Genomic DNA, 15,830 nt, shown 5'->3' on the forward strand with positions numbered 1-15,830 from the left:
AAAGGTTAACCAGGTACACTTGATATTTCCAAGTAGGTGGAGTATCAAGCATAATTTGACAGAAAGGTTACCACCTTGTACTAACCAGCAGAGGTGACCCTCTTTTGAGAGGAAGGTAATGTTGTAGCCTTGTAAGACATACACTGACAAACAAATTCCACTTAAACTTGTTGGGATTTTGCCTTTTTGATGAGGACAATGCCTTTGGGAATATCCAGTGGGATGGTACATCACTACAATGCTGTTGCCATGGTGTCTTTATAGTCACATGCAGGCCAATTTTATTAAACTTTCATATAAAGTAATGATTTCCACTGGAACAAAAGACACAACCAGCTCCTGAGCAGTATTTCCTTAATGATCTCAAATTGTAGCAGTAAATCTAAGCTATTCAGGTTATAGCAATTTTTATCATTTGTTTATGTAATATGAAATCTGTTTGATTGTCACAGCTCAAACATTTTGATTAATTAAATTTTGCTGAGTGAATCTTGGCTGCGTCTAGAATTTTTTCACATATTAATCCTTTCTATTCAGTCCATTTATTACATGAAGTGTTTTGGGAGTCTGTTTTGAAAATCAATTTGAACATCAAGAGAAGTGCTGGGTCAATATTGGAAGTCAGCAAAAGATCAGTACACAATTATTTGAACTGTGATTAAGAGTTCTTTTCCACCAAAAAAGAATTCTTACCTGTACATATAGAAAAGAACAGCATGGAAGAGAGTGATGAAAGATTAGATTTTAATGTTTGTGTCTTTTATATTTATCAATATGAAAATAGTGATTACAGGATTTTTGAGACTTTTTAAGTAGCTTGCTTATCCCTCCTACCCCCATGTCCCTGGTGCTTATTATGAGCCAGAAGGCCTTTTTAACTATGTAGTGTTTTTCCTAACATCTATAGCCTTTGTGACTTAAATCAGTGGTTCTCAACCTTTTTTAGACTAAAGTTACTCCTTAGAAAATACTCTTAGCTTAGTTTAGCTTTCACTCATTTTTTTTTTCCACTAAGAAAAATAGACAAACTCTACTGTGGCAATTTTAGAAAGACTACAACAGGTCAGAATGTTTTTGACACTAAGTATTCTAGTTTGTAATCTCTGGTTTATCTTGTGAATCAAATATAGGGTGTTTGCTCACCTAACAGTTCTAATATTATTTGACACTCATTAAAAAGATCTTGATGGCACCACAGAGTGCTGTGGCACTCTGCCTGAGAATCACCACCTTAAACTTTTCCCCCACAATTTTTTTAAAAAGTGCCTTATCCTAGTGATTGAGTTTAGAAGCAGTTTTTACTGGTGTACAGTTAAAAGATTTATTTGAAAGACAGAGATACCCACATGATTTGTGAAACTTAATTATGGCTTTATCCAAAGTGCTAGAACTCCCATTTAGCAGAAGCACTGTTATTAAAGGCAAGGCTAATAGCACTACCTATTATGAAGGGTTCAGGATATTTTCTGTTAAAGGCCCAGGTCTCTCCAGTTCATAAGTCTGCTAAATTGTAGCCATTTGGGCTGAATTTTTCCTATTCTAAGGATTTTTTTTTTTCATTTTAAGGCAGGGCATTTAATCAATGTGCAAGGAGGCTAGAGGGGGGTGGTTTGTTTTATTTCTTTGTTTTTGATCCCATGTTAAATATTCTAGAAACTTTTCTTTCATAAGCTCCATAGCCTGTGCACTTTTGGAAGACTTGAAATTTAATGGCAAGTAATATTTCTTTAAGTGGATATATCTTTCACAGTCACTGTCTAAATTTGTGACAAGTTATGAGTTTTTGAAAATCAAAGTTTGCATGTGCTCAGTAGGGAGCTGTTAGAGATTCACAGCTCAAATCCCAAAAGATTTTGGATGTGAACAAGTACTTACAGGACCCAGTTTAGGTTTAGGCAGTTTATTTTAAGCCACCTAAATTTAAACTGGGAGTGGCAAGTGCAAGCATTTTCCAGTGCTGGGAGAGACCCAGGCAACCAAAGTAATTTGGGGAGGGAAGGACCTGGTAGATCCACAGGGAGGAGGGGGGCAATTGCCCAGTTTGGTAGTGGGGAGGTAGTCAGTGGGCTAAAAATAGCCTGGTAAGCATAGAGTGGGTAGGTACAGCATGCAGCACAGCCCCAGGGCTGGGATGAGTGGTTGGACTTTTCCAGCCCCAAGGCTGTGCTGTGAATATGTACAAGCCTTTGCCAGATCAGGTTAATAACCCAGGTCAATCTAAAATTAGTTCACATTTAACATGAGCTAAATATAGATTGGGGATACAAGATAGGCTAAGTAGACAGTCAAAAAGCCTGAGGCTGAATTAATCCATCCTGCACAGGTTAGTCTAAACTGCATAGATTGAACCAATAAGCAAGTGAGCGGACATTCACTTTTGATTCCAGAAATGCAGCCACATGCCTGCAGTGGCCCAATTCAGAAGCCTGAGGGCACTAGAGAGTGCTTCCCTGTTCTGGTAGAGCAGACACTTGGGCCAAGGCTAGCTCGCCCACCCTACAAAGCCAGGAGTGGGGGGAGGTTGTGGGGGAGGTGCAAAGTAGTCTTGGATGCTGGAGGACTGAGAGTTAACTTGAATCTGGAAGGGATCCAGGACAGAAGTTCAGTAAACCAGTTTAACCTAAATCAGTTAAGTCTGATACTACATCCATCCAGGGTTATTTTAAATTGGTTTTGACCATTTTGAAAGCAATTTCTGTTCACTGAACTTCTGTTGTGTTACAGATCTGAACCACTGTCCAATCACTTATACTGGTTTATGTGTATTTCTGTTCCTAGCCTTTCAAGGTGATTTTAAGCCCTGTGAACATGCAACCTGCATGCCCAGCCATTTAGGTTGACCTAAACTTGTACCTGGCCATTCTTTAGTCTGGGCTGAGAAAACCATAATAGCTTTACAGTGCCCATAGGGAGGCTGGGAAAATAGGTTAATTTCAGTGAGTTGCTCAGATACTACAGTACACTAGTTCAATAGGAAAGTAATAGAATACTGCAGCAGAAAAGCCAATGAAAAACTTAATAATTCTGACTTCAGAAACAAGACTTGAATATATTGAATAAAATGCTAATAATATTCAGTAGTACTGAACAGTATTCAGTGGGGTCACCCATGGAATAAGAAGGTGAAAACAAACTGTTTTAAATGACTAAACAATGTCTGTTCTGCTCATCAAGTGACGTAGGAGACAAATGGATAAAACTGTATGCGATCATATGATAAAAGATTGTATCATGACGTATATGCACTAGCAGACCAAATTAAAATAGAACAGGTAATCTTAATTCAGGCATTTTGTGACTATGAGTACTTAATTTAGCACACTTAATACTATTGTTTTTCATAGTTCTAAGTATAATTTAATATATACTGCAGCCCTCATAAAGAGGAGCCCTTCAATACAATTTTTTTATCTGTTTCTTCCATTCTGTCAGATTTAATGCATTGTATGTTATTTCTAGTATGTCCTATAGATATATGTAAAATATATTAACGAAACATTATTCTTTTTTTCAGGCTATTTCCTCTCCTTGTCCTCTACAGTGAGTTCATCTCCTGCAACTTTAAAAAGCAGAGTTTTCCTTCCTACTGATACCAATCATGTTTGCCAGGTATTGGGATGTGTCTTCCTTCTATTTTATCACTTGTCATAATGATTGGCCAGAATAATCAGACCTTTTCTTTCTTCTAGATTAAATTTTATTATTGGATTGGTCACATAAGTGGAAAATTGATGGTGGAACTCCAAAAGCATGGTGATGGTTCCTATGAAAATATCTGGCAAGAATCTGGAAGGCAACAAAATCAGTGGAGAACAAATATAATTACAATCAATAGCACTGACAAGTTTAAGGTTTGTAGGTTGCTATGATTTGTATGTATAATGGAGAAAGTAGAATGTAGAGTAAGGATAACTATACAAATTATCTTGTATCTAGAAAATAGTGTAAGCAGGTATATTTTCACTATATTAAAAACTGGTATATTTATTGTTTGTTTTAATCTGGTGAATCACACTTAAAATATACTTAAATTTTAGATAAAAAAATCATTCCTATATCTTCATAAAGTTGAGTCTGTCCAAATTTACACTTTTTAGAGGTCACATTTTTTTTTTATAATCAAACTAGAAAAGAAACTAAACACACACCTAAACTTTGTTGGATTACAACTTTATTTTATAAATGTTTGGCTGTGAATCTCTCTAGAGATGTATTAGTTGATAAAGGCTGACAGTTTCCACTAAGTTTAGCTTTGAGCCTTTGTTACAAAAGATAGGATTTTACTTGGAATAACTGTAACTTTCTGAAAGTTTGTTCAAATAGTTTCAGCATTTTCATATGTTAATCTATGTGCAAAATCTATGCAAAAAGAATAACAACAACCTCCTAGTTATAAAATATAGTCTTGTATAATATTTCTACCATTAAGTTGATCATGAGAAATTAACTTATTGTGCTTAGCCCAAGGACATTCTCAGGTGACCACTATCTTAAGAACTCAGTACATTTTCTTTGTAACAGTCTTACATAGTTAGTGCATATGGCAATCATAATTTTAAATCATCAAGTTTTTCTCTCCTTGGAAAAAGATATTTCAATTATTGTGTGTTTGTGTGTGTGTGTGTGTGTGTGTGTGTGTATTTATTTATTTTTAAAAACCATGCATACACCTTAATTTTCCCATGAAAAGTTTTGATTTTGATATTGGCGTATTTGGGCAAAAAATGCTTCATTGAACATTTCCCAGAAAGCATTACTGCTTCTGGCATATAGAAAGAACTATTCATAGTTTCATAGTAGCTAGGAGGGACCTGAACAGAACATCTAGCCTGACCCCCTGCCACAGGCAGGAATGAATGCTGGGTTCACAAGACCCCAGACAGGTGATCATCCAACCTCCTCTTGAATTTGCCCAAGGTAGGGGCGAGGACCACTTCCCTGGGAAGTTGGTTCCAGATTTTGGCCACCCTAACTGTAAAATATTGTCTTCTGATCTCCAACCTAAACCTATTCTCCATCAGCTTATTACCATTGTTCCTTGTCACCCCAGGTGGTGCTGGGGAGAATAGGGCTCTGCCTATTTGCTGTTGATCTTCCCTGATGAGCTTGTAGGCAGCCACCTGGTCCCCTCTCAGCCTCCTCTTGCTGAGGCTGAACAGGTTCAGGTTCCTCAGTCTCTCCTCATAGGGCCTGTCCAGCTGCCCTCTCACCAAGCGGGTGGCCCTCCTCTGAACCCTCTCCAGGCTGGCCACATCCCTTTTGAAGTGTGGCACCCAGTACTGGACACAGTACTCCAACTGTGGCCTGACCAAAGTCGCATCGAGTGGGGAGTATCACCTCTCTGGACCGGCTTGAGATGCACCTTTGGATGCATGACAAGGTATGGCTGGCCTTGCTGGCTGCGGTCTGGCATTGGCGGCTCATGTTCATCTTGGAGTCAATAATGACTCCAAGATCCCGTGCCAACTCTGTGCTTTCAAGAGGGGAACTCCCTGGCCTGTATGTATGGTGTGGATTCCTTCTCCCAAGGTGCAGCACCCTGCATTTGTCTATGTTAAACCCCATCCTATTCTCATCTGCCCACTTTTGTAGTCCATCTAAATCTAGTTGCAGCCTCTCTCTCCCTTCAAGTGTGTCCACCTCGCCCCACATCTTAGTGTCATCAGCAAATTTGGACAGCGTGTTTTCCACCCCCTCGTCCAAGTCACTGATGTAGATGTTAAACAGTGCGGGCCTGAGAACTGAGCTCTGGGGTACCCCACTGCTCACATCTCACCAATTTGAGTACAACCTGTCCACCACTACTCTCTGGGTGCGCCCCATCAGTCAATTTTTTACCCATCCAACTGTGCAGACATCAACGCCAGAGTTGCTTAATTTATTGATGAAGATGGGGTGAGAGACAGTGTCAAAGGCCTTCTTAAAGTCTAGAAAGACTATGTCCACAGCAACACCATCATCCAAGGATTTAGTTACTTGGTCATAAAAGGCAATCAGGTTGGTCAGGCAGGACCTGCCTTTGATGAACCCATGCTGATTGCCTCTGAGCATGATCTCCCCTGCTGGCCCCCCACAGATGTGCTCCTTGATGATTCTCTCCAAGATCTTCCCGAGCAGCGAGGTGAGGCTTACAGGCCTATAGTTACTTGGGTCCTCCTTCCTCCCTTTCTTGAAAATTGGGACCACATTAGCCAGTTTCCAATCCCCTGGCACCTGGCCAGATGACCATGAATGCTCATACAGCTGGGCTAAGGGCTCCACGATGACCCCTGCCAGCTCCCTCAACACCCTTGGGTGGAGGGCATCTGGACCTAAAGATCTAAAAAATTTTAGCCCTTCCAGAAGATCCCTAACTACATCTGCACTGACTGAAGGCCTGACAGAGCTATCCCCAAGATTGTCCCTACCTCTGGTAGGTGGGATATCCTGGTCCCTGTTCAAGAAAACAGAGTCAAAGAAACTGTTAAAAATATCAGCTTTCTTGTCTGGTGTGGCCACAAGATTACCGTTTGTGTCTTGAAGGGGCCCTACATTGCCTGGTGCCCTCTTCTTGTTCCCAATGTACTTGAAAAAGGACTTTTTGTTGTCCTTAATCCTGGATGCTAGCCTGAGTTCCATCTCTGCCTTGGCCTTCCTAATAGCCCTCCTACACTCATGGGCTGAGGAGAGCCCAGGTGGTTTCAATATTGATATATTGAAATCTGTACCACTTTCAACTGCCCATCCACAAATGGATCTGGTATATCTTTTGGCTAACAGAGCCCTTTGCTTAGCTCCCTGCCCCCATAATTCCTATACGCTACAAGTCTGATTTACTAACTAGCATTTCTTTTTTATCAGATGGAGATTTGCTCTTAATATGTCACTGGATGCAGTCCTGGGGATTCAGGCCCATACTTGGGATGCTCAAATGTTTGTTTTTGTGTTAGGCAGTTGAATTGTATAGAGAGAGTTGCCTGCGTGCGAAGCCTGATAATTCACTGGACCTTGCAGGTTTGCTGTGCTCACCAGGTTGAGACTAGTGTACACTAGACTGTCCAGTTACACTAAAAGGAGAAATTCTTACACTCCCAGACACTGTACAGTTACATACATGCTAGTGATCAACGACACCACATAGATAGTAGGGCTGTGTGAAACAGCACCATTCTGCCTGGACTTCCATTTAGATATTTCAATGGAACAGTGTTTCATTTCAAGTTTCATTTAGTTTAGAAAGCACTATTCCATTTCATTTAATCAAAACTGTTTCGCTGTTTCATGCTGTTTTGACATTTTGCCCATAGGCTATTCTATACCCAGTGCTGGGATGATCGGTGCTGCCATCCTCAGCTGGCCTCCAGTAGGCAGATTGGGAGCCTGCACCCTGGGAGGATTTTGGCACAGTCCCTGCAGCCCTCCCAGGGGTGCAGGCAAATCCCCAATCTGCCTGCTGGATGACAGGAGACTGGTGCTGCCGGCTGGGGCCAGTGGCAGCACCAATCTCCCCAGCACGGGCTGTGCCCAGCGCCAGTCCCAGCTGACAGCAGCAGCCTCCTGTGATCCTGCAGGCAGATCAGGGGCCCACACCTCTGGGAGGAGTCTGGCACAGCCCCTGCAGCCCTCCCAGGGATGTGGGCCTCCTATTTGCCTGCCGGATACAGGAGGCTGCTGCTGTTTGGTACCGGCGCTGGAGCCAAGTAGGCCTGACTTTGAAACTTGAAATGTTTTGAAAGTTTTGAGGGCCCTTGTTTCATTTTGAAGCTGTTTTTGAAGGCTTTTGTTTTGTTTCAATTTTGCTGTTTTGAGCTCTAAACTCGTCAAAACAGCTTCAAAACAAAACACCGGGTGAAATTTTTCACAGTGCTAATAGATAGCTTGTATTAATATGTGTTGGCAACAGTGAAGACTATTGTGGTGCTTGTTAAGGCATTTTTACTTTAGTTCCTCAGTTCTTTGGGCTAGAACTTTTTAGGCTTGGCTGCTCAAAAAATGTAAATAATATTTGTTGCCTAAATTTTGAGAGGAATTGGTTTGGATGTTATGTTAAATAGAGCAGGGTACCCACTCCACTGAGTTTTGGGGAAGGCCATTGGAGCTTTCATTTAGCTGCTGGAGGTGTCCAATACAAACTTAACATGATCGCTCCCCTCATAGAGTAAGTCAGTTAAGTGAGGTTAAGATACAGAAAAAAATAGAATTGGCATTTTTTTTCAAGTTAGAAAAGATTTAAAATTCTAGAATGAATCCAAATGCTGCTGACTTTTGACAGTGAAAATCTCCCTGACACCAGAGATCCTAGAATCAAAACTTGTACATTTCCTGTAGGAAAATATTTTCCCCCCTTAATCCGTTTTATATTGGGGGACAAAGAAAGCTGCATAATCCAAACCACCATAGGATACTGGGCATATAATATACAATTTTGGTCATTGTTTTTTTTTATCTCATCCATACGCTCTATAATGCAACAATGGGTTAAAAATATCAGAATGATGCATATTAACCTTTGAAAATAATTCCACCAGCTATATAAAAATGACTCGTCTTTAAAGACATTAATAGGGATTTGGGACACATTTGAGCCTCCTGAGAACCTTTTGTTATATTAATCAACAAGGCTGCCAACAGTAGTATCTTCTTGTTGGCAACAGCACTAGCTAAGAGCAACAACTGCCTGCTAACAACGTTTTCCTGGGGAACATTTTCCCTACCATGTATTCAGAAGCAATCACTTAGGCATAGTACTAGCACACTGACATGTTGCTACTAACCAGCGTTGACCATATAGTCTCCTGTACGGTGAATATTGGTGATTAGCCATTAACCTTGTTTGCTTGACTAGCCTGCTAAGAGTTATATGTATGTCATGCTTTTGTGAGAGTATGCCTCACAAGATTCTGAGCAGAGGCAGCATTTAATCAGACTAACCAGGGGAATGTACAGCAGAACATCATTAGACAGCTAAATTCTCAACAAGTTCCACTCTCCATCCCTTTTCAGGAAAAGCATCTTTTATTTTTTGTTTATTTAATTTAATTTATTTTATTCTGTTTTTCCTATATTTAATCTCTCATGCTTTCTCTTATGATAATCTCCAGTATTTGCTGCATCACAATCTACTGAAATCACCTATATCCTGAAGGAAGGCCTCTGTTGCATTTCTGAAAATTAAGAGCTGGATTAACCAGTATGCTTCAGCTGTTTTGTAAAACTTCAGCAATGCAAAACAGTGGCAAATCCAGCTTATCTTGGCTGTTAAAGAGGTTTAAGCAGTTTTTTCCTTTACCAAGGAAAGCAGTGAATGTGTAGTAGTGGATTTAGCCTGAAGATAGATGACATTTGAGTGAATGCCATAAATGTCAATTGCTGTAGAAAGCTAGGTACCTTCACACTGGACATTTAATTCTTGTATAGATAGTAAGTGTATGTGTGCACAAAATCTTATTGCATTTATTTTAAGGGAGATAGAATTTAGTAGGATATTTGTATTGCATATATCATTTCTGTAGAATGTGGATCTGAAACCATCTCTGATTTTAGCAAAACCAAAACAAGATATCTTTGCTTTATTGTGGACTCATAAATCACTCCACTTTATACTTTATATTTGAAAACTAGAACTGGAGGAAAAATGGAATTTTCATTCTGTACAACTTTGAAGGTTTCAAAACTTGTTTTCATACTAAATCAGAACAAAAAATATGAAATTTAAAACTATGTTAAAATGATTGTAAACCTAACAAATATTAAACGTAACAAATATTAGACCTGTACAAAGTAGCTAGTATTCACTTCAGATTCCCCTGATTTGGGGGGACAGTGATTCAATTTGGAGATTCAAATCACTGCCCTGAATTGATTTGGCTGAATCTGATTTGGAGATTCAGCTCCTGCTGAATCTCCAAATCTCTGAATCACACAGGCTCTATCCCCTGCCCGCTCTCCCAGTCCGGTAATGGCTTCCCCGCCCGTCCCAGCTCCCAGCACTTTGAAAAAAAGAAAAAGCCCCTACTCACTGGGTGCTGCTGGGCGGGGGGAAATCTCCACTGCTCTCTACTGCCCCATGCTGCATGGGGGCTCTGCATGAGTCCCCTAACACCCCCCCACTGTCCCAGTTCCTGCCTGGTAGGGGACGATACTGGAGCGGGGAGGGGGCCATGGGGGGACCCCTACCAGCCCCCAGCCCCTGTCTGCTCCCCCATGCCTCCCACCCCTGTCCACTCTCCCAGCCCCCCCACCTCAATGGCTGCCCCACCTGCCCCAGCTCCCAGTGCTTTAAAAAAAAGCCCCTACTCACCAGGTGCTGTCTGGTGTGGGGGCAATCCCTGCTGCCCCCCACTGCCACCCCTGCCGTGTGGGGGGCTCTTCCACAAGTTCCCTGAAGCCCCAAGGCCATTGCAGGAGCTGGTGAGACCGGAATTTTTTCAGTAATTTTTTCTCTTAAAGTGCTGGAGCTGGAGTGGGTGGGGCAGCTGTGGGGGGCTGGGAGAGTGGAGGGAGGGTTGGGGGGCTCATGCAGAGCCCCCCACATGGTGTGGGACAGTGGGGGGCAGCAGGGATCACCCCCCTGCCAGGCAGCACCCGGTGAGTAGAGGCTTTTTTTTTTTTTTAAAGCACTGGAGCAGGCAGGGGATGGGGCCTGACAAGGGTCCTCCCATGGTCCTCTGCCCCCTCCTCCAGCACCCCCCTCCCCTGTCTCCTTCTTACCAGCTCCAAGTCCAGCTCCAGATCCCTGCTGCATTGGACAGGGACTGTCCGAATTATCAAAACCCTCCAAATCAATTCTGAGCGCTTCGAATTGTTTGGACCTTTTTATTGGTCCCCTGATTTGATTCAGATTTGGTGATTCAGCCACTGAATTGGGCCAAATCTCCTCTGAATCAAATCAGCACCCGAAGCTTTGCACAGCCCTAACAAATAGCATGTATATTTAATACTAAATCAAAATGAATGGTACAGTGCTACAACAAATTAAACATTTCAACTGAAATAAAATCAAGTGTCAAAATCAGTGTGCACTTGCCAAACTTCAGAATTTAACTAAAATGCATTTCTTTGGGACTCTTTGGCTCTTCTTGTTTGGCTCTATTGCAATTTTTCAGCTACTGGTAGTACAAGCTCACAAGATGGCATTGTTCCGAAGAGGCAGCTGCTCCACAATTGCTAGTTGTGCTTTTCTTCAGTATGTTATTCATAAGGGAGAATGGTCCTACTTATTTCCTTTCCTCCCTCTCCCTTCTCACCACCTCCCGCCCCCTGTATTGCAGGATAGGGAAGAAGCCAAGGCTCTACCCATTCCCTACCTTTGTTTTCCAGTCACTTCCTCCCTGCTGACCTCTTTGTAGACATACAGCCCCTGCTCTCTGCACTTCGGTGCCTGGACTGGGGGAGGTGGGAGGGGGAATAGGGGATGACTATGTAGAAGATTGAAGTCTTGGCTGGTATTCCTCCTCCTGCTTCTGTGTTGCCATATACGTTCGTTCATTATCTGTCCCCACTTTAACACAGATCCAAGAGTACAGAATAATTTGATGGGAGAAAACTATTTCTGATGCAGTTGAGAAGAGCAGCTGATGGTATTTGCTTCCCATGCTGCAGCTTGACACTCTTTTTACATATTGTTAGTAAATGTTTTCAGGCTAGAATAGTATTAGCTACTATGCTAATGCTCCATCTCTGTGTGAGGTAAACTCCAAAAACTGAAAAGGACTTCATTTTGTTATCTTCAGACCCTGGTTGAAGAATGGGCTTTGATAATTCAAAAACAACTTATCTGCCTTGCCTCAGCTACTATGATGCAAAGTTTGTTGCTTTGAAAATAATGTAGTTTATTATGTTTCATGTGGGGCTTTTAGTTTGGAGCCAATTTAGCTCTTGATTTACATGGGATTAGGGTATATGGCTATACTGAAAAAAGCTACAGAAAATAGAGGAAGCCAGGATGTTAATCTTCCAGGTTAAATTTTTGCATGATTTGAGCTCCTTTGTCTCCAATAGAAATTACACAGTATTGTTCACCAATTTTATCAGTGACTTGGAAAGAGAGGTACTCTATGAAATCTCCACGTTTGCAGTTGATACTAAATTATTCTAGGTAGTTAAATCCCAAGCTGACAGTGAGGAGCTGCATAAAGATCTCAAGCTGAGTGAGTGGGCAAACAAATGGCAGATGAACCTCAGTGTTGACAAGTACAAAGTAATGCACCTGAGGAAAAATAACCTCAACTAAATGTACACATTGTTGGGGTCTGACTTAGCTATTAAAACTCAGGAAAAAGACCCTGGAGTGATTGTAGATAGTTCTCTGAAAACATCAGCTCAATATTCAGCAGTGACCAAAAGAGTTAATAAAATGTTTGGCATCATAAGGAAGAGAATTGAAAACAAAATGGAAAACACGATTGTACCAATTTACAAATCCATGGTGCACTCAAATGTTGAATGCCATGTACAGTTCTGCTCTCTGCATATCCAAAAGACGTAGCAGAATTAGAAAAGGTACAAAGAGAAGAGCAACCAAAATGATCATGGGTTCAGGGCACCTGACATATGAGGAAAGACTAAAAAAAATTAGGACTCCTTGGTTTGGAAAGGATGAGGATTGGGGTGGGGGGAAGGGGGAGTTGGATATGATAGAGGTCTATAAAATCATGGAAAGTATGGATTAAATGAAGAAGGAACTATTAATTACAAAATCCCAGAGTACTAGAACCAGGGGGGCACCCACTAAATTTAATTGGACACGTTTAAAAGAAACAAGAGAAAGTACTTTTTTAAATGTAGCATATAGTTAACTTGTGGAACTCACTATCATAGGAGATTGTAGATGCAGAGAGTATAGCTGGGTTCAGAAAGGGACTAGACAAATTAATGGATGATTGTTCTGTTTAATATCTATCAGTAGATCTGTTGGGGATGAATCCTCTGGAATATCAAAACAACATAGTTGTCATTTTACCTAACTTGCTTTTAAACCTTGTGCAGGTTATCATTCAAGGGATATTTGAGACCCAGGGACAAGCTGAAACCATCGCTGTTGATGATATTTCTTTCAGTGAAGGATGTTTTCCAGAATTCGGTAAGAAGCTTTTTTTAAACAGAGAAACAATTCTTTCCCTTTAATTTAAAGGCACAATTCACCCCACCCCACCCCACCTCACAAAAATTGCGCTCAAAAGATTTCTCCACTCCCTAATCATTTCTATGTGGTTTATATTTTTCATTCCTCCAACCCATCAGCTGTCAGATTATATAAACGCAACCACAAAGAGGGATAATAAATGCTTAAAAAATCAGTATAGTATAAATGCATTAAAAGCATTCTGTAGCTATTATAACACAAAGACTTCAATGAGCAGGAACGATCTGCTGTTCCTGGCCAGAGAATTAATGCTTAAAGGAATGCTTAAAAATAGTAAATAAATAAATAAAAATCAACCCTCTCAGAGTGTAAGTTACTATCTGTGATTTGCTTCGTGGTATGGCTTCAAGGTCCTCATTAATAGCAATGCCTTGTGTTAGAGGTTGCACGCTGAAGCCATGGCTCCTTCCCTTAAAAGCAGCTTTCCTCTGAGCACCGCACAAGCAAAACAGTCCCTGTACGGCTGGCTGTTTTCAGCCAGCTAAGAGAAAGATGTACAGCTGACTTACACCAGAAAAAAATGCCTTACAGGATTTGCATGAATATCTGAAAACTTTATGACCATAACCACAACTAGACTGGGGTTACTTGATGCTGTTCTTGTCTCCAGGTATCCATAAAGGCAGTTCAGCCAGCCATGGGAAGGAATCATCCAAGCACAGTGTGATTCTGTGGTGGTATAAAGGCAATAGAATGTTTCCAAGGCAATTATCCCTCTCAGTGGCTCAGGGCATTGCTAGAGAAAAGGAGCCAAGACCAGGACCATTAGCAGCTGGCATAAGATACAGCATGATCAAGATTGCTTTAATTTATACAAGGGCATTGGGCCCGTATATTGATGACCCGAATTTTAGGCAATACCAGGGTAACTCTTATCTGTAGTATGTTGTAATGTGTGAGTGATTTTCTCAGGTTTGTTTTCATAAGATACTTTATGATTATGGTGTATTGGGATAGGGGTGAATGATTTTTCAGGACTCTTGGGATAAATGGTTGTCTGCAACCTTTGGGGTTTAGATTTGATAGCCCATTCTTATGTTACAACTTGGTTGTGGCACAGCTGAAGTTGGAGGCTCTTTGGGTGCCTGTACATGTGTGGGGAGGCTGCTCCAATGCACTGTAATTACAGCACATCAGAGTAGACTTGATTAATCGAGTCTGCTGGGACATGCTAATTAGCGCACACTCCAGCCAGCCTCTGCATCTTGTGCATCAGTGTCCCCACTCTTCAAAATGGTCGTGGGAGAACTTTAACTAAAGCTCATTCAACGTGCTTTAGTTAAAGCACCCCTGCCATCATTTTGAAGTGTGGGGACGCTGATACACAAGATGCTGTGGGTGCTTTAATTAGAGTGGCTCTCAGAGTCACTCTAATTAAAGCCCCCCCACCACCCCAGGAGCACATGTAAAAGTGCCTTTTGAATTTACCTTGTATCACTGTTACATGTTCTCATCTGCAATGTAATATTTGATTCAGATGAGCCAAGATTCCCCAGGGTCTGTCCTGGTATTGTTCAAAATCTTCATTAATGATTTGGATGATGGGATTGAGTGTACGTTTGGCAAATTTGCAGATGCCTCCAAGTTGTATGGAGTTGTAGACACTCGGAATGGTTGGGCTAGTATCCAGAAATACCTAGATGGACTAGAGAAATGATCTGCATTCAGTCAGATGAGATTCAACATGGACAAAATGCAAAGTCCTGAAATTAGAACAGAATAACTGCATGCACAAATACAGAATGGGGAATGACCATCTAAGCTGCAGTAGTGCAGAGAAGGACCTAGAGGTTGTGGTATACCTTAAGGTGTCTTAAGCAGAATATGAGCCATCAGTGTGCTTTTGTAGCAAAAAAAAAAAAAAAAAAAGCTAACAGCATGTATTAATAGGAATGTCACTTGCAGATGAAGGAAAGTGATTCTTCTCTGTGCAGCACTGGTGAGGCCTCACCTCACCAGAGTCCTGTATTCAGTTTTGGGCCCCACCCTTCAAGAAGGATGTGGACAGATTGGAAAGATTCCAGTGCAAAGCAACAAAAAAGAGTAGGGGCCTGGGAGGTAGAACTTATGAGGGAAGGATGAAAGAGCCTGAAGACAAGAAGACCTGAGATGAGATTTAATAACAGGCTTCAAAATACCTGAAGGGTGATTATGGAGAGGATGGAGATGGGCTTTTTTGTGACTGTAGGGAACAGGACTAGGAACAATGGCCTCAAGCTGCAGCAGAAGAAATTTAGGTTGGAATGTGGGTGGAACTTTCTGACTATGAGGGTAGTTAAGCATCAGAACAGGCTTCTTGGAGAAGTTGAATTTCCATCCCTGGAAGCTTTCTAGCGTAGGTTAGATGGACACTTGACTGGGTTGGTTTAGTTAAGGATGCTTGTGCCTTGAGCAGAAGTCTGGACTAGATGACCTTGTGAGGTCCCTTCCAGCCTTATGTGCCTATGACGCTAAGCTTTTGCAAGCTGTTTTATGCAGTGTAGTCCAAAATAGGAAGCTCCTTTGAGAAGGCAAGGGGATTAGACCCGTGAAGCTGATATGCAATCTGATTAATATTTTAGAGTGCTGAGCAATTATAGATGCTGTTACTGTTATCCTGAGAGTGAGACATTTCTTAAATAGATTTATATTTATTTCACAGGACACACATCTAGCTAAATAGGAAAATTAATTTTCAGGCAATTAAACTTCATCTGTTATACTTGTC

The 15,830-nt window shown here is 41.3% G+C and overlaps 1 protein-coding gene across 1 annotated transcript in view; it reads left to right on the plus strand.

Annotated features, from left to right (window-relative positions):
- The first annotated feature begins 1,366 nt into the window (after window positions 1-1,366).
- Window positions 1,367-15,830, plus strand: part of MALRD1 (MAM and LDL receptor class A domain containing 1) — a 516,028-nt gene continuing 501,564 nt past the window's right edge. The window contains exons 1-5 of the mRNA XM_059729363.1: window positions 1,367-1,421; window positions 3,515-3,609; window positions 3,690-3,851; window positions 12,967-13,045; window positions 13,746-13,779. Of these exons, the coding sequence (XP_059585346.1) occupies window positions 1,367-1,421; window positions 3,515-3,609; window positions 3,690-3,851; window positions 12,967-13,045; window positions 13,746-13,779 (425 nt within the window). The remainder of the gene's footprint in view (window positions 1,422-3,514; window positions 3,610-3,689; window positions 3,852-12,966; window positions 13,046-13,745; window positions 13,780-15,830) is intronic.

Source organism: Alligator mississippiensis, chromosome 5, assembly GCF_030867095.1.
Source record: "Alligator mississippiensis isolate rAllMis1 chromosome 5, rAllMis1, whole genome shotgun sequence".
NCBI lineage: Eukaryota > Metazoa > Chordata > Crocodylia > Alligatoridae > Alligator > Alligator mississippiensis.